This window comes from Schistocerca nitens, chromosome 7 (genome assembly GCF_023898315.1).
Source record: "Schistocerca nitens isolate TAMUIC-IGC-003100 chromosome 7, iqSchNite1.1, whole genome shotgun sequence".
In the NCBI taxonomy this organism is placed as follows: domain Eukaryota; kingdom Metazoa; phylum Arthropoda; class Insecta; order Orthoptera; family Acrididae; genus Schistocerca; species Schistocerca nitens.
In genome coordinates, this window is record NC_064620.1 from 97,279,119 (window position 1) to 97,303,611 (window position 24,493).

At 41.1% G+C, this 24,493-nt stretch overlaps 1 protein-coding gene across 3 annotated transcripts in view; it reads left to right on the forward strand.

The window, feature by feature from the left end:
* The window catches only part of LOC126195224 (myristoylated alanine-rich C-kinase substrate), a 495,457-nt gene that overhangs the window by 466,898 nt on the left and 4,066 nt on the right, over positions 1-24,493 (forward strand). For all 3 annotated transcript variants that reach the window (XM_049933748.1, XM_049933749.1, XM_049933750.1), the window contains 3 exons: positions 19,966-20,031; positions 20,896-21,006; positions 21,545-22,219. In XM_049933748.1, coding sequence (XP_049789705.1) covers positions 19,966-20,031; positions 20,896-21,006; positions 21,545-22,219 — 852 coding nt within the window. The remainder of the gene's footprint in view (positions 1-19,965; positions 20,032-20,895; positions 21,007-21,544; positions 22,220-24,493) is intronic.

The following is a 24,493-nucleotide window of genomic DNA, read 5'->3' on the forward strand; positions in this document are numbered from 1 at the left end:
ACACCACAGGCAGCTACCGTTCTAGCAATTAATACTATCTCCGTATCCACTGGGGCCTCACACACAAGTGACTTTAGATACCCCTATAGAAAATAATGAAGGGGATTCACGTCAGGTGCCCTCGCAGGCCATGGAAAAGGACCTCCCTTTCCGATCCAGCGACCAGGAAATACTTCCTAATAATCAGGCTCGTCGTTCTCGTTTACTTGCACGAAATGTACATAAACAGCACAGTACGTGTAACTTGTACGCGTGTTAGTTACAAACAAGCTGTAAAACGGTAATATTAGACAAAGCGGTAGATAAGTTCACTTCCATATCTCCGACCCCAGGTTTCCTACCTCAAATTGTTCAGTGGAGCATTCTCTCTGTCCTGTTAAATTTTTGCACGCTCTTACGGAAACCCCTTATAGACAATGCAGAGTGCAGAGCGCCTATGATATTACCGTGGGGAACGCCAGAAATTACTTCTGTTAGACCCGATGACTTCCCGTTACTTACTACGAAGTGTGATCGGTGACAGGAAATCACGGATCTACCTTAACCGAGACGATATTCCAGGAGCGCGCATTTGATTACAAGCTGCTAGTGAGCTAAAATGTCGGAAGCGTTCTGGAAATGTAGAAAAACTGAATCAATTTGAGATCCCTTGTCAATAGCAATGAATACTTCGTGTGAGTAGAGCTAGTTGTGTTTACTAGAACGTTTTTGAAATCAATGTTAACTGCGTGTCGATAGACCACTCTGTTAGAGGTAATTCATAATATTCAAACACAATACATGTTTCAAATTACTGCTGCATGTTGTTGTTGTGGTCTTCAGTCCTGAGACTGGTTTAATGCAGCTCTCCATGCTAATCTATCCTGTGCAAGCTTCATCTCCCAGTACCTACTGCAACCTACATCCTTCTAAATGTGTTAAGTGTATTCATCTCTTGGTCTCCCTCTTCGATTTTTACCCTCCACACTTCCCTCCAATACAAAATTGGTGATCCCTTGATGTCTCAGAATATGCCCTACCAACTGATCCCTTCTTCTAGTCAAGTTGTGCCATAAACTCCTCTCCTCTCAAATTCTATTCAGTACCTCCTCATTAGTTATGTGATCTACCCATCTAATCTTCAGCATTCTTCTGCAGCACCACATTTCGAAAGCTTCTATTCTCTTCTTCTCCAAACTATTTATCGTCCATGTTTCACTTCCATACATAGCTACACACCATACAAATACTTTCAGAAACGACTTCCTGACACTTAAATCTATACTCGATGTTAACAAATTTCTCTTCTTCAGAAAAGATTTCCTTGCCATTGCCAGTCTACATTTTATATCCTCTCTACTTCGACCCATCATCAGTTATTTTGCTCCCCAAATAGCAAAACTCCTTTACTACTTTAAGTGCCTCATTTCCTAATCTAATTCCCTCAGCATCACCCGATTTAATTTGACTACATTCCATTATCCTCGTTTTGCTTTTGTTGATGTTCATCTTATATCCTCCTTTAGAGACACTATCCATTCCGTTCAACAGCTCTTCCAAGTCCTTTGCTGTCTCTGACAGAATTACAATGTCATCGGTGAACCTCAAAGTTTTTATTTCTTCTCTATGGATATTAATACCTACTCCGAACTTTTCTTTTGTTTCCTTTATTGCTTGCTCAGTATACAGATTGAATAGCATCTAGGAGAGGCTACAACCCTGTCTCACTCCCTTCCCAACCACAGCTTCCCTTTCATGTCCCTCGACTCTTATAACTGCCATCTGGTTTCTGTACAAATTGTAAATAGCCTTTCGCTCCCTGTATTTTACCCCTGCCACCTTGAGAATTTGAAAGAGAGTATTCCAGTCAGCATTGTCAAAAGTTGCATATCGACGTTTGATTTGTGAAGTTTTTCAGTTTTTGGGTTAGGATCCTTTGTCGAGCGGTAAGTATGGAGCTATTGCATAAGCATAGTCTGAAAGGAACCTAAAATCTGGAGGAGAAGGCTCGCTTTTACTGACTGTATAAACGGCAAGGATGACATCGCTGCGAGCGGACGACGACACGGCAGACAACAAGCGGCGCGTTGCTCGGAGGGAGGGCGTGTCCCCACGGGAGACCCGGCGCCGGGAATGTCACCGTGAAACGCGATCCGCCCGTTCGGCAGGCGACCAATGGCAGGCGCTCTTTGTGCCTGGCGCTGCGGCGGCCGCCGCTTCCGGAAGCCCGTGTCCCGACCTCTCGGAATGCCGCGGCAGGGTAGGCCGGTCCGGGGGGTGGGGACGGGGTATTTCGGTTCGTGGTGCTCCTCGAAGGCCGGGCCGCAGAGGAGGAGGGGTACTGGGTAAATATAAAAGTGCGCGAGCGGCCGTGCCGGGCGCCTAGTTCCGCCGCCGCCGACGACGAGAGGGAGCGCCGCCCTCGCAGCCCGGACACGCTGTCGCTGGTACTGGTGCTGCTGTGCCTTGGGCTCGTCGGCGTCGCCGCGTGCTTCCTGGGAGCCTTGCTGTCGCGAGCCGCCATGTCGTCCGCGGCCGCCCCCGCCGCAGACACCCCTGCCGAGCAGGCTGCCGCAGCCGCCACCCCCGCCCCCGCCAAGCCTGAGCCCGTCCAGCCCCCAGCGCCTGCCTCTGAACCCGCTCCAGCTGTTCCCGAACCTACCCCTTCCCCTGCACCTGAATCCGCACCGCCGGCTGCAGTCGCGGCCGAACCTGCACCCGCCCCCTCAACCACACCTGCACCTGAACCTGCACCTGAACCTGCGTCTCCAGCTGCAGCTGGTCCAGAACCTACACCCCCAGTTGTGACCGCTCCCGAACCCGCTCCCGCTGCTGCTCCCGTTGCGGAAGTGATCCCCGCCCCGGAGTCTGCTCCCATGGCCGCGGCTTCTCCGACAGAAACCCCTGTTGCTGCCCCTGCTCCTGCCCCTGCCCCTGCCCAAACTGCTCTTGAATCCACTACTCCACCAGCTTCAGAGACGGCTGCAGCCGCTACGCAAGAAGCCGCACCCCAGAAGGTACGGGCGCTGTTTAGTAGCCAGTCGTCAGTTATCGTGTTGCTCTGGTGCTTTTCGTTAGTGTAGAATTAACAAAAAGTCAGCGTAGATTTTTTCCAGTTAAAACTGCAGCCGAGTGTCATTTCTTAAATTACACTATAGGAAATAATGCAACCAGCCACCAGCCTTTCAGAAATGATTTTATTGTACCATTACTAGTTTCGGGCCTGAGACAGATGGTACGGTGGACATTCGTTATATTTTAGTATGCAAATGTAAAAACTATATATAATTATATACAAAGTAAAATTTTATGTAATTTTACCCTGCTTTACGCTGTAGACATATCCCTCGATGATTGTGTTCAGGAGTCCTTTGTCTTAATAGATGGCCTGTAAATTGCACTCTTCTTTTAACAATGAAACTGCAGAAGCTTCTCTTCTCACCTGCTCTTTCCAGAACCACTTCGTTTGTGACCTTGTCGATACATTTTGAGCATGCGTCTATAGCACCACATTTCAAAAGAATTTAGCTTCTTGTCTTCCTCCGTCCAGAGAGTCCATGTTTCACACCCATAGAATGCCACACTCCACACACACGATTTCAAAAATCTTTTCCTGATTTCAAGGCTGATGCTCTTAGATGTTAAGATGTTTTTCTTCTTGTTAAAAGCAGCCTTTGCTTGAGCAATTCTAATTCTCACTTCTGCCTTGCTCCTTCCATCCCTGGTAATATTACTGCCCAGATAAGTAAATTTATCAACTTGTTTAAGCAATTCATTGCCTACATGAACTTGGACTTTCACTTGATGGTACAATAAAATAATTTCTAAAAGACTTGCGGTGGTTGCATTATTTCCTACAGTGTAATTTACGAAAACAGCTGTGCTGGTCGACCAAACTGCATAAAACATTACGTAATAAGGGGAATATTAAACTTTGAAAATCATTTTGCTTTGAGACCCTTCCATTTGTCTATGCCAAAGTAAAACCTATATCGTTTTGTGGGTCCGCCTTGGTGAAAAACTTTAGTTTTTTATTTATCCCCAAACTGTTTCTGCGACAATATCGCCATCAGTGGGTTCTTCAATTCTAAAACACGACAAAAATAGCACACCTATAAACACTGTAAAACATGTGACCGTTTGGTTCCAAAATATTATGTTCTGTTCATCGCGTCTTAGTACCTTACTCGCTTCACATCACAGCTTGGTTTTTACGTTTGTTGCCGCCATTTCTGGCTTTCTATGTGCTTTCTTTGCCGTTTCTAAGGCGTACAGCATGTTATCTGCAACTGTGTAAGTGGCTGTTAGTTAAAAAATATGAAAGTGTTGGGGGTTGCTGTAGTGTTGTGGATACAGTTTTGGTGTGTGTAATATGTTATGTACTCACGTTCGTTGGACTGCTTGCAGGTGCTTTTTAAAAACAGAAAAACACAAGGTGCCAAATGTTGTATGTTGTATGTTTGTGTTTAAAAGCAGCTGCAAGTTGTCCAACGAACGTGAGTACATGTGGCCGAGCGGTTCTAGGCGCTTCAGTGTGGAACCGCACTGCTGCTACGGTCGCAGGTTCGAATCCTGCCTCGGGCATGGATGTGTGTGATGTCCTTAGGTTAGTTAGGTGTTTAAGTAGTTGTAAGTCTAGGGGACTGATGACCTCAAATGTTAATCCCATAGTGCTTGGAGCCCTTTGAACCAGTTCAGAGTACATCACAAACTACGTAACAACCTAGTACACACCAAAACTGCATTCACAACACTATAGCAAACCAAATAGTATAACACTAAGTTGTTCTGTATTTGTTTACTAACAGCCACTCATAAAGTTGTAGGTGGTACGTTGTATGCGGAAGAAACGGCAACAAAAACAAAGAAAATATGCCGTAAACAGTGGCAACAAACGTAAAAACCATGCTGCGACGTAAAGCAAACAAGCTAATATGAAAAAATCCTCAGAACCTATTTGGAACCGAACAGTAAACTTATAGTAATGTTTGTAGATATGCTATGTTTAGCATATTTCAGAATTAAAGAACCCACTAATGATGGCGATATTGTCGCTAAAACTAGTTCGCGAAGTTAGAGCAAATACGGAGACTTACAAGCAGTCGTTCTTCCCACGCACAATTCGTGAATGGAACAGGGAAGGGGGGATCAGATAGTGGTACAATAAGTACCCTCCGCCACACACCGTAAGGTGGCTCGCGGAGTATAGATGTAGATGTAGATGTAGAAATGCTTTGCACCAAGGCGGACCCACAACCCCGTATTGCAGATACTAAACTTTGACTTAACAGCATGAAATTAATAACACTCCCAATGAAGTAACGTTTCCAGATGTGCTTTCTCGGGTGAATTAGACGCAATCGGTGTTGTCTAAAGGATTGATTTTAATGTAATAACTGATTTTGTAGTCCTTATTGGGCTGCATTAGATGGTATTAACGGAGGACATCGAAAAAATTCGTAGAAGGGCCGCTCGTATCGTGTATCTCGCAATAGAATACTACACGAAGTCGGGGCGGTAATCACTAAAACAAAGGCGTTTTTCGTTGCAGGATCTTCCCATGAAATTTCAATCACAGACTTTCTCCTCAGTGTGAAAATATTTTATCGGCGATCACCTGTATAGGGAGAAATGATCATAAGAGAAATCAGAGCTGGCATAGAAAGATCTGCATGTTAGTATTTCCCGTACGCTGTTCGAGACTGGAACAGTAGTGGCTTGTTACTTGAATCCTCTGCAAGGCACCTAATTGTGAACTGGAATAATCATGTAGATGAGAGTAGATGGTTTAAAAACTGCCTCTGTTCGAGATAGTTCTAATTTTTCTTATGTCCTCATCTTTCAAGACTGGTTTGAGGGCTTACAACTCTATCTTCAGATAGATCGCTGGACGACACTAAAATATTATCTGGATGTAGCCAGTCATTTGTCTTATCCTTAATTTCGAAGACCTTCCAGCAGAAGGGAACACATTTTTTAACCTCATATTCACCGTTGACTGTAGATACTCATTTCCCATTTGCAGTTTCGCCCTTAAAGCTGTTATTAAGCGGTACTGCTAAAGTTTTGCTCTAACAGTGTCAAACTTAAACTTCAGGCATGTGTACGTGACATCGTTAGAATAGAGGCTTTCCAGTTTAAGAATATAGCAGCAGTGAACGAGCGCGAAGCTCCGTACACCGCGAAATGGTATAATTTACAGCAGTTAACGCTAACGTTGACATCCTTGACACAAATGGCGTAAGCAGATGTTCTCAGAGACTGTTTACATGTTTCTATCACTGAATACCACACAAACGAAACAGGAATAGTCATCCACTGATCTACCTCAGGGTGGTGAAAGTCGTCGTCAAACAAGCGCCTAACATAATTGCTTTAAGGCGGACACTATTTAGTCAATCGTTTTTTTTAAACCCTTGTTTACTTTAATTTAGCGAAGATTCTTGTATACTTACCCTGAGAAACTTAGCTGAAATTTGATGTTTCACCAAAAATATCAGTTTAACTGAATGAGATTTTCACTCTGCAGCGGAGTGTGCGCTGATATGAAACTTCCTGGCAGATTAAAACTGTGTGCCCGACCGAGACTCGAACTCGGGACGTTTGCCTTTCGCGGGCAAGTGCTCTACCAACTGAGCTACCGAAGCACGACTCACGCCCGGTACTCACAGCTTTACTTCTGCCAGTACCTCGTCTCCTACCTTCCAAACTTTACAGAAGCTCTCCTGTAAAGCTGTGAGTACCGGGCGTGAGTCGTGCTTCGGTAGCTCAGTTGGTAGAGCACTTGCCCGCGAAAGGCAAACGTCCCGAGTTCGAGTCTCGGTCGGGCACACAGTTTTAATCTGCCAGGAAGTTTCATATCAGTTTAACTGTTGGAAAAAGTTTGAAATTTTTGGAGAGTGTGATTGAGAAAGTAACGTGGGTGAACCACCTCTGTCGTTCGCACCTGTGTTTGATACGAAACACTTTGCTGCGTGACGCTGTGAAATGAAATTGAGCCACGTAGAGATGGGTAATGCAACTATATCTCGCAGCCGTATCCCTTCCTCGGAAGTTTCGTTTTATATTCTCAAAGTGTGTTGCATATAAATCAGTATTGCGTGGAGGACATGAAAAAACTTATGACTACTTAGTCCTGTTCCTAAGTCGTCAGCTGTTGTTTGTTGGAGGGATTTTTGTTTCGTGGGGGGGGGGGGGGGAAGAGGAGTTGTTAGGTCGCCGACACAAACCAGCTCTTGGGTGTTTAATACGTTAGCTGCTGTTTTGTCTCATTACAAACAAAATTTGCGGAAAATGGTAATTTGACGTGACAAAGCGACAGTAATTACTGTTGACACTTCCCTGAGAATTTTACTGTCACGCTCAATTGCTCTTTAACTGAGATTTGAGCTAAAGTAAATAGGTTGCGTGTATCGCTTCTACAGGTGACATTAATTCCTTGACAACATTTGTTTTGTAATGAGGGTTTCCCATGTACACGGGACATGGTAAGAAGCATCCCACTTGCAATCTGTTTCGGCTGTCTCCACAATTACTTCACAAAAACCGCATTGAAAACAGTGTTGGAGACAACACTGAAATTGCGCCTGACGACTGCTATTCGGGTACCAGTTAAATCTCGCCCGCTGCTCTGTGAACCATTATTTCCTTATGTTAGCTCTTGTTTCACATTTCAGCTGTAAATGAGGCGGAAATTGCAGCGATGTGCGTTCCTTGTGCATGTACGGTGTGAATACTTCAGTTACATCAAGATTTATTAAATCTTTGTAGATAATTTTTTCTTGCAAATGAAACTGGCACATGGAGCGACATGTGGGGCAAGTGCCATGTAGCAGTGTGGTCATTACCCTCTCATGCTCGCTACTTACTGGTATGGGGGCAGACCTGAACCTACTCTCGGAACCACAAAAGTCGGATAAGGTAAGAAATCCGGACGTATATGAACACGGAACGTTGTCTTGCACTTAACCAGCAAAGTTGTGCGAGGTTAAGCATAAACAGTGCCGATTTAAGACTGCATTCAAAGATTCTGGAGTAACACATTCAGTCTGCTAAGTCACAGAATTGGCGTGAATCCTATAAACTACACGTAGCATAATAAATTATAAAACCTCCCAGAAGTTCGAAATTCTGTTGGGACCGTTGATAAGGTGTGCAGACGTAAGAGGTGACATTCAAAGCAAGGTCGATGTTGTAATCTTGAAGAAAGTTGGCAGAACAAGGAGGCAGTCATTTCGTACCCGCAAAATAATTACAAAAAATCAGGGCGTATGTGTTGTAGAATGGTACTTCATATACGAGGCATATTCGGAAAATAAGGTTTGATTAGGCGCGAAATGGAAACTGTGAAAATCCGATGGAACTTTGCACAGATGTGTTCGGCAGTGTCTTTAGTGTGTCTGTCGATCGCTTCGCGTCGCTCTTTTCAGTTCAGAACGCAAAGTGATCACGCATAAATGGCTAAAACAAGTATCTCCCGCCAAGTATGTCGATCTGGTGAGAGATTTCGCCTGAAGCTACGCAGCCCATATAACATAAATGTCAAGCGTTTTTCTTCAAGACAATTTTCAGCCGCATTCTGCAGGAGCTATGAAGACGCTCCTGCAGCGTTTTCGATGGGAAGTGTTTGATCACCCACTATACAGCCCTTAATTGGCTCCCTCCTCTCTGGTCACATGAACCGCTGGCTACACGGAGATTTTGGCAACAACAGAGGAAGGCAGACCTGCGTAGAGAATTGGCGGCGGCTGGTTTCTGTGACGAGGGTATTGGAACGTCAGTCACGACAAATTTCTGAGTCGGAGAGGCGACTATTTAGAGAAGTAATTGAAGGTGTGATTAACTATTGAAAATAGAAAATTTTTGATTTTTCACTGGTTTTCATTTCGCGACCGATCGGATCTGACTTTCCAAACAACCCTCGTAAAAGACAGAATGACAGTGTCACGTTAAGGAAATTTTAATAGTACTACCTTCCACAGAAATCTACTGTGGATTAACTTCTTAACAAGGCTAGAATGAATTACTATTTTAATAATGACTAAATGAGACACTTTTTTCTGAAATCTGGTTGGTTTCCTTATAGGTTCCAATACACCATATTTCAGACTCTTTTGGCTACAAAACCCTATTTTTCAACATAATCTCTGTTCGACGTGACGACATTAAGCCATCTCACTGGGACGGCTTGTATACCCACAACGTACCACTGGACTGGTAGACGTCTGAGCCAACGTCTTGCTGCCTCAGTAACCTCCCATCTTCCACTTAACGCTTCACGCGGAGTGCATCCTTCATTGGGCCAAACAGACTGAAGTTGCGAGATCAGGGCTGTAGTGTGAGTGAGGAAGAACAGTCCAATGAAGTTTCGTGAGATCCTCTCGGATGCGCGGACTTGAGGCCTTGTGTTGTCATGGAGTAGTAAATTAGCATTTGTGTGGCGACGAACATGCTGAAGCCTCTTCTTAAAGTTCTGGAGGATGGCGCAATGCAGTTAGTTGATCGTTGGACGGTGAGGGAGGACATCAAACAGAATAACCCCTTCACAGTCCCAAAAGACCGTCGCCATGACTTCACAGCGTGCGGCTTTCCACTTTTTCTTTGGAGAACAGGTGGTGTCGCGCCACTCCGTGGATTGCCGTTTCGTTTCCGGTCCGAAGTGATGAAACCCACGTTTTATCGCCTTCGACGATGTTCGACAAAAAAATCGTCTCGATGAACCTCGTAACTTGTAAAAAAATTCCGCACAGATGGACCTTCGTTGCTCCTCATGGTCTTACATCAGGCACTGAGGAACCCAGCGGCACACATCCTTAGAGTACAACTGGTGGAAGAGTGTCAGCACTACAGTCACGTGCAGTTATGCAACGCAGTATGTGATGATGATCCGTCGATAACCACGAACGTGTGCGTCCGTACGTTCCAACACTGAATTAACTATCTGCATAGATGAATTAGAGTCTTCAAACCCAGCTGACATAATCTGCCTCTCTGAACATCATGTGACCACTGGTATAGAACTTTTAAGTGTTACAGGGTTTAGGTTAGCATCTCACTTTTGTAGATCAGAAATGGAGAAAGGAGGAGTTGCCACATTCATCAGGAACTGTCATAAATTTAAGAACATAGACATTCATAAATTTTGCCTAGAACAGCATATGGAAGCATGTGCAATAGAATTAGAATTTCACAAAAAATCCTTCATAATATTAAGTGTATATCGAGCACCTGCAGGTAACTTTAATCTGTTTGTCAACCACCTTGAAGCTGTACTGGCCCATTTAACAACCAAAAACAAAGAAATAGTGGTTGCTGGTGATTTCAATGTAGATTTCCTTAAAGACTCTCCCAATAAGAACTTGAGTTAGTAACACTATCATTCAACTTAATTCCCACAGTAAAGTTCCCCACTAGGATAGCCACTTGCTCACAAACAGCCATTGATAATATCTTTATAGAAAAGTCCAATGAACAAAATTATATTACAAAACCAATAGTCAATGGCCTCTCAGACCATGACATGCAGTTCCTTCTGTTAAATGTTAATACTGAACAGGATATAAAATTTGTTAAATCTGAGCTCAAAAGGGTAATCAGTAAGCCAAAAATTGATTATTTTAGGACACTCCTCAGAGACATTCACTGGACTGATGTTTACAGCGTTCATGGCATGAATGAAAAATATAACATTTTTGCTAATAAAGTGCTTACCTTATTCGAACACTGCTTTCCCCCAAAACTTACCAAGGTTAGAGCAAAGTCTACAAAGAAGCCATGGATTACTCGAGGAATAGGGGTATCTTGTAAAACAAAAAGAAAACTGTATCTGTCACTCCGAAACATTTCCAATGTTGATGCTATAGCACATTATAAGAAATACTGCAAAATATTAAAGACTGTAATACGGATGTCAAAGCAAATATATTACAAGGAAAAGATAGTCATATCAGATAACAAAATAAAGACAATATGGGATATAGTGAAGGAGGAGACCGGTAGAACCAGACATGAAGAGGAACAAATAGCATTAAGAGTAAATGATACATTGGTGACAGATGTGTATAGTGTTGCAGAACTTTTTAACAAACATTTTATAACTGTTACTGAAAAGATGGGGTTGTCAGGTTCGGTAGATGCTGCTATGGATTACCTTAGACCAGACATTTCAAGTAACTTCCTTAATATGAATTTGACCCTCACTACCCCAACAGAAATAATGTCCATCATAAAATCTTTAAAATCAAAAACATCTAGTGGGTATGATGAAATATCAACAAAGTTAATTAAAGAATGTGATTCTGAGCTAAGTAACATATTAAGCTATCTGTGTAACCAGTCGTTTATTAGTGGAATATTTCCTGAATGGCTGAAATATGCTGAAGTTAAGCCACTGTTTAAGAAGGGAGATAAAGAAATAGCATCAAATTTCCGTCCAATTTCACTGTTGCCAGCATTCTCAAAAATTTTCGAAAAAGTAATGTACAGTCGTCTTTATAACCATCTTATCTCAAATAACATACTGTCAAAGTCACAGTTTGGATTTCTAAAAGGTTCTGATATTGAGAAGGCTATCTACACTTACAGTGAAAATGTGCTTAATTCATTAGACAAAAAATTGCAGGCAACTGGTATATTTTGTGATCTGTCAAAGGCATTTGACTGTGTAAATCACAATATCCTTTTAAGTAAACTAGAATATTATAGTATAACAGGAAATGCTGCAAAATGGTTCAAATCTTATATCTCTGGCAGGAAACAAAGGGTGTTATTAGGAAAGAGACATGTATCAAGCTATCAGGCCTCATCCAACTGGGAACTAATTACATGTGGGGTCCCACAGGGTTCCATTTTGGGGCCCTTACTTTTTCTTGTGTATATCAATGACCTTTCATCAGTAACATTACCAGATGCCAAGTTTGTTTTGTTTGCCGATGATACAAACATTGCAATAAATAGCAAGTCAAATGTAGTGTTAGAAAGATCAGCCAATAAAATATTTGTGTACATTAATCACTGGTTCCTAGCCAATTCTTTGTCACTAAACTTTGAAAAAACACACTACATGCAGTTCAGAACTTGTAAGGGGTGTCCCAAGAGTATATGTCTAACATACGATGACAGGAAGATAGAAGAAGTGGACAGTGTTAAATTCTTGGGATTACAGCTTGATAATAAATTCAACTGGGAGGAGCACACCACAGAACTTCTGAAGCGTCTTAACAAATCTCTGTTTGCAATGCGAATTTTGTCAGACATAGGGGATATAAAAATGGAAAAGCTGGCATACTATGCTTACTTTCATTCCATAATGTCATATGGGATTATTTTTTGGGGTAATTCATCAAGCCAAGCTAAAGTTTTCCGGGCACAAAAACGTGCAGTGAGAGTTATATGTGGTGTGAACTCAAGAACATCCTGCAGAAGCCTGTTTAGGGAACTAGGGATACTAACTACTGCTTCCCAGTATATTTATTCCTTAATGAAATTTGTCATTAAAAATATATCACTTTTTCAAACCAACAGCTCAATTCATGGAATCAATACTAGAAATAAGAATAATCTTCACAAGGATTTAAAGTCACTTAGTCTTGTACAAAAAGGTGTGCATTATTCAGGAACACACATTTTCAATAACTTGCCAGCAGCCATAAAAAGCTTAACAATCAATGAAATTCAGTTTAAGAGAAGCCTAAAGGATTTATTGGTGACCAACTCCTTCTACTCCATTGATGAATTTCTTAGTAAAACCAACTGATTTGTATATAAGTACAACATAACTTCTGCACAATTTCAGTGCAGTAATGTGTTCATTGAAAATTTGTGTGTGTGTGTGTGTGTGTGTGTGTGTGTGTGTGTGTGTGTGTGTGTGTGTGTGTGTTAGTATAATCTAACTTCTGCACCATTTCAGTGCAGTAATGTGTTCATTGTAAATAAGTATTACAGTAGTTGTATTACCTTATAAATAAATAAATAAAAAACTTTTTTATTTTAAATTCAGTGCATTAGTATTTGTAAAATGACTCTTAGTGTTCATTAAAAAATGACGATCATTCCACTTGGGACCTGTGGAATGGTACATTAGCTTATTTGTTTTAGTTGTAAATATTTGTCATGTATTGTTGTTTTTCTGACATGTTCCACATCCTGGAGGACCTCCTCACTACGGATAAATTGGAATGAAAGTAAAATCTAATCTAATCTAATCTGTAGGAGCCACAGCTGTGTGTGGGTGGACGGCGCGCGGGACGTCGGACAGGTTTGCGCCACCTTGTTGAGATAAGACGCCTCAGCTACTACTTACTGTGCTTTCGTTCACTGCCAGGTCTCCGTAGACATTCCGAATATCTGGGGTGCTCTTTTTCTGCCGAAAGAGACTCAATGACAGCTCTCTGCTTGGAATTCACCTCCGTTACAGACGCCATTTTGGAGGCTACATATTGCACTGCCACCTGTCTGAACTTCATGAAAGTACAGGGGCTTGGGCGATATCATCCCACCATGCCCCACAATAAATTACGCATTTCTAACAGAAATTGTACGAGAAAAGTGTTACATTAGATACTGAACCCTCCTCACATATGCGCTCGGTACTGAACCCTGCTCACATATGCCCCCTATGACAGTTTCTGAACTTATTGTGCAGGTCAAAAGGTCGTTGAGTATTTCTCTGACTGTGGGAGGTGAAAGAAAAAGACACACTTTAGACGAAAACATTATTATTCCATAAGAGGGTGATATTAAATAGTTATAGTTGTTGTTGTTGTTGTTGTTGTGGTGGTGGTCTTCAGTCCCGAGATGGTTTGATGCAGCTCTCCATGCTACTCTATCCCGTGCAAGCTTCATCTCCCAGTACCTACTGCAACCTACATCCTTCTGAATCTGCTTAGTGTATTCATCTCTTGGTCTCCCCCTACGATTTTTACCCTCCACGCTGCCCTCCAATACTAAATTGGTGATCCCTTGATGCCTCAGAACATGTCCTACCAACCGATCCCTTCCTCTGGTCAAGTTGTGCCACAAACTCCTCCTCTCCCCAATTCTATTAAATACCTCCTCATTAGTTATGTGATCTACCCATCTAATCTTCAGCATTCTTCTGTAGCACCACATTTCGAAAGCTTCTATTCTCTTCCTGTCCAAACTATTAACCGTCAATGTTTCACTTCCATACATGGCTACACTCCATACAAATACTTTCAGAAATGACTTCCTGACACTTAAATCTATACTCGATGTTAACAAATTTCTCTTCTTCAGAAAAGATTTCCTTGCCATTGCCAGTCTACATTTTATATCCTCTCTACTTCGACCATCATCAGTTATTTTGCTCCCCAAATAGCAAAACTCCTTTACTACTTTAAGTGCCTCATTTCCTAATCTAATTCCCTCAGCATCACCCGATTTAATTTGACTACATTCCATTATCCTCATTTTGCTTTTGTTGATGTTCATCTTATATCCTCCCTTCAAGACACCATCCATTCCGTTCAACTGCTCTTCCAAGTCCTTTGCTGTCTCTGACAGAATTACAATGTCATCGGCAAACCTCAAGGTTTTTATTTCTTCTCCATGGATTTTAATACCTATTCCGAATTTTTCTTTTGTTTCCTTTACTGCTTGCTCAATATACAGATTGAATAACATCGGGGAGAGGCTACAACCCTGTTTTACTCCCTTCCCAACCACAGCTTCCCTTTCATGTCCGTCGACTCTTATAACTGCGATCTGGTTTCTGTACAGATTGTAAATAGCCTTTCGCTCCCTGTATTTTACCCCTGCCACCTTTAGAATTTGAAAGAGAGTATTCCAGTCAACATTGTCAAAAGCTTTCTCTAAGTCTACAAATGCTAGAAACGTAGGTTTGCCTTTCCTTAATCTTTCTTCTAAGATAAGTCGTAAGGTCAGTATTGCCTCACGTGTTCCAGTATTTCTACGGAAGCCAAAATGATCTTCCCCGAGGTCGGTTTCTACTAGTTTTTCCATTCGTCTGTAAAGAATTCGTGTTAGTATTTTGCAGCTGTGGCTTATTAAACTGATTGTTTGGTAATTTTCACATCTGTCAACACCTGCTTTCTTTGGGATTGGAATTATTATATTCTTCTTGAAGTCTGAGGGTATTTCGCCTCTCTCATACATCTTGCTCACCAGATGGTAGAGTTTCGTCAGGACTGGCTCTCCCAAGGCCATCAATAGTTCTAATTGAATGTTGTCTCCTCCCGGAGCCTTGTTTCGACTCAGGTCTTTCAGTGCTCTGTCAAACTCTTCACGCAGTATCATATCTCCCATTTCATCTTCATCTACATCCTCTTCCATTTCCATAATATTGTCCTCAAGTACATCACCCTTGTATAGACCCTCTATATACTCCTTCCACCTTTCTGCTTTCCCTTCTTTGCTTAGAACTGGGTTTCCATCTGAGCTCTTGATGTTCATACAAGTGTTTCTCTTATCTCCGAAGGTCTCTTTAATTTTCCTGTAGGCAGTATCTATCTTACCCCTAGTGAGATAAGCCTCTACATCCTTACATTTGTCCTCTAGCCATCCCTGCTTAGCCATTTTGCACTTCCTGTCGATCTCATTTTTGAGACATTTGTATTCCTTTTTGCGTGCTTCATGTACTGCATTTTTATATTTTCTCCTTTCATCAATTAAATTCAATACTTCTTCTGTTACCCAAGGATTTCTACTAGCCCTCGTCTTTTTACCTACTTGATCCTCTGCTGCCTTCACTACTTCCCCCTCAGAGCCACCCATTCTTCTTCTACTGTATTTCTTTCCCCCATTCTTGTCAATCGTTCCCTTATGCTCTTCCTGAAACTCTGTACAACTTCTGGTTTAGTTAGTTTATCCAGGTCCCATCTCCTTAAATTTCCACCTTTGTTCAGTTTCTTCAGTTTTAATCTGCAGTTCATAACCAATAGATTGTGGTCAGAGTCCACATCTGCCCCTGGAAATGTCTTACAATTTAAAACCTGGTTCCTAAATCTGTCTTACCATTATATAATCTATCTGATACCTTTTAGTATCTCCAGGGTTCTTCCATGTATACAACCTTCTATCATGATTCTTAAACCAAGTGTTAGCTATGATTAGGTTATGCTCTGCGCAAAATTCTACCAGGCGGCTTCCTCTTTAATTTCTTAGCCCCAATCCATATTCACCTACTACGTTTCCTTCTCTTCCTTTTCCTACTGTTGAATTCCAGTCACCCATGACTATTAAATTTTCGTCTCCCTTCACTACCTGAATAATTTCTTTTATCTCATCATACATTTCATCAATTTCATCATCTGCAGAGGTAGTTGGCATATAAACTTGTACTACTGTAGTAGGTGTGGGCTTCGTATCTATCTTGGCCACAATAATGCGTTCACTATGCTGTTTGTAGTAGCTTACCCGCATTCCTATTTTCCTATTCATTGTTAAACCTACTCCTGCATTACCCCTATTTGACTTTGTGCCGGCCGATGTGGCCATGCGGTTAAAGGCGCTTCAGTCTGGAACCGCGTGACCGCTACGGTCGCAGGTTCGAATCCTGCCTCGGGAATGGGTGTGTGATGTCCTTAGGTTAGTTAGGTTTAATTAGTTCTAAGTTCTAGGCGACTGATGACCTCAGAAGTTAAGTCGCAAAGTGCTCAGAGCCATTTGAACCATTTGTTTTGACTTTGTGTTTATAACCCTGTAGTCACCTGACCAGAAGTCTTGTTCCTCCTGCCACCGAACTTCACTAATTCCCACTATATCTAACTTTAACCTATCCATTTCCCTTTTTAAATTTTCTAACCTACCTGCCCGATTAAGGGATCCGACATTCCACGCTCCGATCCATAGAACGCCAGTTTTCTTTCTCCTGATAACATCATCCTCTTCAGTAGTCCCCGCCCGGAGATCCGAATGGGGACTATTTTACCTCCGGAATATTTTACCCAAGAGGACGCCATCATCATTTAATCATACAGTAAAGCTGCATGCCCTCGGGAAAAATTGCGGCTGTAGTTTCCCCTTGCTTTCAGCCGTTCGCAGTACCAGCACAGCAAGGCCGTTTTGGTTATTGTTACAAGGCCATATCAGTCAATCATCCAGACTGTTGCCCTTGCAACTACTGAAAAGGCTGCTGCCCCTCTTCAGGAACCACGCGTTTGTCTGGCCTCTCAACAGATACCCCTCCGTTGTGGTTGTACCTACGGTACGGCTATCTGTATCGCTGAGGCACGCAAGCCTCCCCACCAACGGCAAGGTCCATGGTTCATGGGGGGGATATTAAATAGATTAGGTGTAAATTCAAATGACGTGTTGTAAGATATACTCTAGTGCCTGTTGTCAGCTTAGAGATGGTGTCCAGATGTGCTTGGCAGTACATTTCACCCTCCGGCCCCTGTATGTGGCGGGTCCCTCGGAACAGAGGCATCTGGCATTCTTCAGCTGTAGACATATTGGGAACTGGTAATCGGCGTCATCCGCTTTAAGATGATGGAAATTGCACAGTATGCAACGAGCGATGAAAACATTCGAATGCAAGTATGCATAAAAAGTGCAGTTTCCTGTGAAGTCTCATCAGTGGACAGCAGCCAAGAGAAATTACTGTCGAAAAGTTTATGGTGATAGAGATTGGAATTTATAGGTACAAGTAACGTGAGAGTATTTGTAGTGAAGGTTCGATTCCCTGGGATAATCGTTTTGCTTCACCAGCACCGCCACCTTCAACCTCCCTTCTTGTACACCAGATTTAAAATATATCTGTTTTATATGGAAATGTGTGAGGTGTGTGATTGTACTGTAAATTTAAGAAATAATTTCTACTGCATCACTCACTTTTTACTAATATTTAATTAGGACAATGCCATTGTCAGTTGCATTAGAGTTTTATGTACATTATGTTAATCTGAACTGTGGTGAGGTTCATTTGCTCGGTGCTCCAGTAAGATTTCATGTTGGAAAAATAACCATTTTAGCTGGAAACTGAGTTGTCTGGCACTCGGAGCACAGTAACAAACGCATGACAGGTTAACACTTTTACATTCCTAATGTTTATATCATGGTCTCTGGAATGATGTAAACATCTGAATGTAAAACTGTTAAATTGTGATGTTTATTACTGTACTCTGACTGCCAGACAGCTAAATTTCAAGTAAAAATGGTTATATTTAGATGCATAAGCTGACATCGGTAGGACATAGGTTGCAGTAGTTACTCAGAGTTGAAGAGGGTTGAACAGAGTACATTAGCATGGAGAGCTCCATCAGACCAGTCCTTAGACTGAAAACAGCAGCAGTGACTACTATAACCTTACTGCTGCACCCAGCACATGAACCTAATCACAATTCAGATTAATGTAATGTACATATAACTGCAATGCACCTAATTATGTGTTAGTAAAGTGCTGAAGCAGTGTAAATTATTTCATAATTAAAATTTTAAATGCTAATTAAGAGTAAGGCGATTTTCACAATCTGTGAAACCCATTTGAGAGGATGGATTCCTTACAAATACCACATCTAGTTTCCTTCTGTTTCTGTGTCAGGATTTTATAGAGAAGGGTTGTTGTGATAAATTTTACTATTGTGAATCAGGAGCTGTAACTTAATTTTCATGTCACAGATCAAATGATATTTGCTTTCCAGCACTATGCCAAGTAAGGGATAGTAGATTTTAGAGTAATTCATTTATTTGTCATATGTGGAGTTAGATGATGTAGTTTATGTTCATAACACTAATTGAAATTAGTTTATACCCAAAGTTAGAAGGTAGTTGCCAGTTTAGCAGTTGGTGTGAAACAGCCAAAGTAGAGCTGGCAGGAATTAAGATGGTCACAATTGGGTGTTAAATAGCATCCTCTGTGAACAGAATATGAAGTACCTTTTTGCTGTGGGGAGAAAGGCTGGAAATAAGATTATGTTGAAGAAAAAGTATGTAGGTAATAGTGCAGAAGAAAACTTGGTTTGTGTGCTAGATAAGGAGGCATCAAAGGTGTATGCATGGATTTAGAGATAAGTAGACTGTTACAGCTGAGGGTGCAATTACTTCTTGCAGCACTGGCTGTAGTTATGTCAGATGTTTCATTAGTGGAGAAATTAGTTCTGTGACTAAAATTTGTCAGAAAATGTGTTTTTACTGAATTTGTATTTGGCATCAGTGATTTGGTGTTTTTGTAGGTTGATATTCCATTTGATTAATTACTTTAGATGAAGATATATTAAAATATTTTGAGCACAAAGAGAACATACAATGTTACTACAGTCGTTAGCACTTCTAATACTTTCAGCTGGTGGTGGTAGCTACAGATTTAAAGGAAAATAAATATTAGTGCAAGAAACAGGACAGAAACAAATAAGATAAAAATGTAGTGCATTGTTAGAAAGGGAGGCAAGCGAGTAGTCATGGGATTCACATCCCCTCCCATCCTGTCAGTTTTGAACAGCCTCAAGTTGTCATTATGGTGCTCATCCTTCCAGAATAAAACTTTACTTCAGGAAGCAATGTGCATTTAAGTTATTACTTTTAAGTTATTAGGGAAAACCTGTCTTTACCTTAGAGTTTATAATAAATATTGATAAATACAGCAGTCACAGTAAATAACATTTACTATTCTATGAACTGTAAGCAGCTCATGAGGATGTTAATAATAATAAAAAATATGGTTCATTTGGAGACAGGTTCTACCTATGATGCCTATTAAGATGCGTAGGAGCAACTGTTAGAATGCATACTGTAATAAAAGGCACTGGTGTTGGCCATAAGGGAAGAGCAGTATCCAGATGCCAGCAATTTACTTGCGTGCTTCGAATTGGCCAAAATCAGTATTGACACTAAACATCACCATCACATATGCTGTGCAATAGGTTTTCTACAACACTTACACATGACAAAAAGTACAATAATTTTCCTAACTTTGTACTAGGAACAGCTGTAAATGGATTTTTCTTATATTATTAAATAATTCTGTAAATAAATTTATTCTTGCTGATCTCGAGGGAAATCTGCCTGCAGGTTGCAGAAGAGAAGACCGATGGTGCTAGCACAGCAGAAATGCCAGCGGACACAGCTGCACCACAGGTATGATATGTGAGCTCAGCCAGTCTTTATCTCTGCAATATAGTTAATATTAATATGCTTAGCCACAATAGAAAAGGGTTCAACTGGGTCTTGTGACCAGTACGTGGATGTTAAGATTCCATTTGAAGCATAATGTTTGTTTCAGCCATTCACATTCTACACACATCTCTTTATCATAACAACAAAATTGTGATTGCACCATATGTGCATACGCATTTGTCTACTTTTCCCTTTCATAAAATATTTTTAATTCTTGTTATAGATATGTTTCCTTTGATCCCGAACATTTTGATGCAATTGGTTTTATTGAAAGTTAATTAGTTCAGGAGATACTGTAATTTAACCGTAAAATCATTAAGATACAAAAAATGTAAAAATTAAAGCTTAACAACCAGCAACTTCGTACATTTCGTAAACCAGGTGGTCTAGATTTGAAAAAATTAGTTTACCTTAAGATTAGATAGTTGAAAAGTTATATATTGACACCACCTAATTTTATACATTGTTTATTGGTCATAATTTGGTATGGTTAATTCTAAAATGTTCAGTTTTAGCATTAATCTATTTAATGTTTTATTGTAATTACAATAACATGAAGTTGAGAATTACTGACAAAAGGTGTGGGTGTAAGTAGTGGAACTGAGGGTGGAGGGGCTGTTGGGCAATGTGTTCATTAGGGCATGGAAACTTGTTTGAACAGTGTAATATCTGGCATGTATGGATGCTATGAAAGTAATGAAGAACCAGACAGGAAAGTTTCATATTCTCCTGTTTCATAGCAGCAGGCCTGGATTGGCGCACGCACGAGAGAGAGAGAGAGAGAGAGAGAGATATATGTAATGTTTATGTAATTAATTCTTTCAGGCTGATTCGTCATCAGTGGAAGTGAAAGTGGAAGTCAAATCAGAAGTACCATCTTCACTAGAAGCAAAAGAACCAGAAGTTTCGGCTCCAAATGAGGCACCAGCTCAGGAAGTAAGTACTGTAGTTACTCCAGCAAAAAACTTTGAGCAGTGATCTAGCTAGTAATAGCTTGGCTTCCTAAACATCACCATGGTTACAGTCTATAACAGTGAGGTATGTCTCAGAGGAATATAAACAATGATTGGAGGGAAAGGTGTAAGGCTGGTGAGTGGCAGATCTCACAAATTAAGTAGCCAATTGTGACTGAAAAGTAATAGACTATAATTTCATACGAAGCTGGTACTTTGAGGGAGTGCTAAAGTTCAAATGGATGCAAAAATTAGTGCCTAAACCTTAGGTTTTGTTTCCCTCTATATGAGGTAATTTCCTTGGATAATCATGAAGCCCACACAGTCTGTTGAAATAATTTTACTAGTATCTCACATGCACTGGAGCTACTATAAAAAGTTAAACTGCAGGTTTTTACTATTGCCATTAATTTCTTAAATCTTCAATTCAAAGCAGCATGATCAGCTGAAATGAGCTGATGTATGGGTTATATTTTCTGTACCTATAAGATTTCATTTTAATTTGGTACTTATTTTTTCAGGCTAGTGCAACAGAAACAAATTCAGAAACTAAACTGGAGAAAGAGGAGCCAGCTAAAGTTGAGGAAGTAGCTCCAGCAGTTCCTTCAAATCCACCACCTGCTGAAGAACCAAAATCTCCTCAGCCGCCGGTCGAGGTGAAGGTCGAAGCAGTATCTCCCGAAGCACCAGTGCTAGCAGCAGCTGCCTCTCCTGTAGAATCTGTTGAAAGCACAAGAGAGGTCGTTCCCCCAGTTGAGACATCACTGCCTGCAGCACCGGCTTCCCCCACACCAGCTTCTCCAGTACCAGCTAAGACAGCAGAAGGACCCCAGATCCCGGCAGAGGTGGCTGTGTCGCCAGTCTCGGTGGCTCAGCCTGAATTAGCAGATAGCCCAGTTCCAGAAGCGAAGGTCTCCTCTGAAGTACCAGAGGTTCCAGCAGCTGTAGAGCCTCCGTCAGTTATCCCTCCTGTGCCAACAACTCCGGAGCCACAGCCACTTCCACAGGAAGATAAGCCAGAGAATTCTCCTGCATCGGAAGCACCAGCTACTCCTACACCTGCTGCCGCTGCTGCCACAACTGATAATGTCGTACAGTCATCAGAAAATGTTACAGTTGTGGCTGTAGATTCAGCAGCAGTACCTGCTGAAGCAGATTCTGCAGTTGCATCAACAGACTCTGGTACAGACACGCAGGTACGTTACAGATGTTTATATAGAAGTTGTGTGGCTTTAGTAGTTAGTTTTGCCTGAAAGAGAACACACCTGTGTACTACTTCAATTTCCTTCTTACTTGTTCTAGGATCTTATTTTTTCTACCTTCTAATACTTGGTTACCCAAAAGCACCCTAATCATTATATGTGTATCCAGATTTATTGACCTCTGGCTAATCTTGGAGGACATTGCTGACTTTGAGTAAATATACCTTTGCCATAATTTTCATAGCTGTAAAGATTAATAATATGTAACTTTTAAATATCGAAGACTCACATTGCAATGGTTGGATGTTGAAATTTAATTCTTGAGAATACAGTTCAAATTGAGGGTTCTTCATATTAGTACTACATTTGCAGATTCCTGAATTCCCACAAAGCTTCAGTTTTTGATACTGCTTGACAATGGAAAATAATAAGGTATCTGTAAAGCACACAACTGTCCTAAATAACTGTTATGGTACTTAAGTTTCCCCATGCAGTTAATAAAGAAAACTGCTATGTATAATTCGTGCCAGTAGAAATACAATCTTGACGGAGAATGTGTGTCCCAAATATTTTTGAAGTGTAAGAAAATTGTCAAATTGTTGGAGGAAGATAAGATAGTGGATAATCCCACAAAAATCAGAGTATTCCTCATTGTTGTGCAGATAAACATTAATGTTGCAGAAGTTTTGGAACTGTGAAGCATAGTCTCTGCATTGGTAAATAATACATTCTCAGCTCGATGCTTGGTGTCCTGTAAAACTGAGTACCATCTTGCCTGCGCTTAGTACGAATTTACACTGATGTTCAAAATTTCTTAAACTATATGACAGAGTGGTTGGCCATAATTCACTTAAGAAAAGGTTCTTACATAAATCCATCCTTCAAAACTGTCATCACTGCAGTGCCAGTTTTGTAGAAGTGTAATGTGTCTCGTTTTTTTCTAGTCTGCTTTATAACTATGTATGCCAAAAGAGGGGCAGCAGCCTTTTCAGTAGTTTGCAGGGGCAACAGTTTGGGTGATTGACCTGGCCTTGTAACACTAACCAAAATGGTCTTGCTGTGCTGGTACTGTGAACGGTTGAAAGGGGAAACTACAGCCGTAATTTTTCCCGAGGGCATTCAGCTTTACTGTATGATTAAATGATGGCGTCCTCTTGGGTAAAATATTCCGGAGGTAAAATAGTCCCCCATTCGGATCTCCGGGTGGGGACTACTCAAGAGGATGTTGTTATCAGGAGAAAGAAAACTGGCATTTTACGGATTGCAGCGTGAAATGTCAAATCCCTTAATCAGGCAGGTAGGTTAGAAAATTTAAAAAGAGAAATGGATAGGTTAGTTAGATATAGTGGGAATTAGTGAAGTTCGGTGGCAGGAGGAACCTGACTTTTGGTCAGGTGAATACAGGGTTATAAATACAAAATCAAATAGGGGTAATGCAGGAGTAGGTTTAATAATGAATTTAAAAAAATAGGTGTACGGGTAAGCTACTACAAACAGCATAGTGAATGCATTATTGTGGCAGAGATATATACGAATCCCATGCCTACCACAGTAGTGAAAGTTTATATGCCAACTAGCTCCGCAGATGACGAAGAGGTTGATGAAATATATGATGAGATAAAAGAAATTATTCAGATAGTGAAGGGAGACTAAAATTTGTCATGGGTGACTGGTACTCAATAGTAGGAAAAGGAAGAGAAGGAAACATAGGTGAATATGGAATGGGATTAAGGAATGAAAGAGGAAGCTGCCTGGTAGAATTTTTCACAGAGCATAACTTAATCATAGCTAACACTTGGTTCAAGAATCATGAAAGAAGGTTGTATACATGGAAGAACCCTGGAGATACTACAAGATATCAGATAGATTATATAATGGTAAGACAGAGATTTAGGAACCAGGTTTTAAATTGTAAGACATTTCCAGGGGCAAATGTGGACTCTGACCACAATCTATTGGTTATGAAATGAACTGTAGATTAAAACTGAAGAAATTGCAAAAAGGTGGGAATTTGAAGGAGATGGGACTTGGGTGAACTGAAATAACCAGAAGTTGTAGAGAGCTTCAGGGAAAGTATAAGGGAATTACTGACAAGAATGGGGGAAAGAAATACAGTAGAAGAACGAGTAGCTTTGAGAGATAAAATAGTGAAGGTAGCAGAGGATCAAGTAGGTAAAAAGATGAGGGCTAATAGAAATCCTTGGGTAACAGAAGAGATTTTGAATTTAATTGATGAAAGGAGAAAATATAAAAATCCAGTAAATGAAG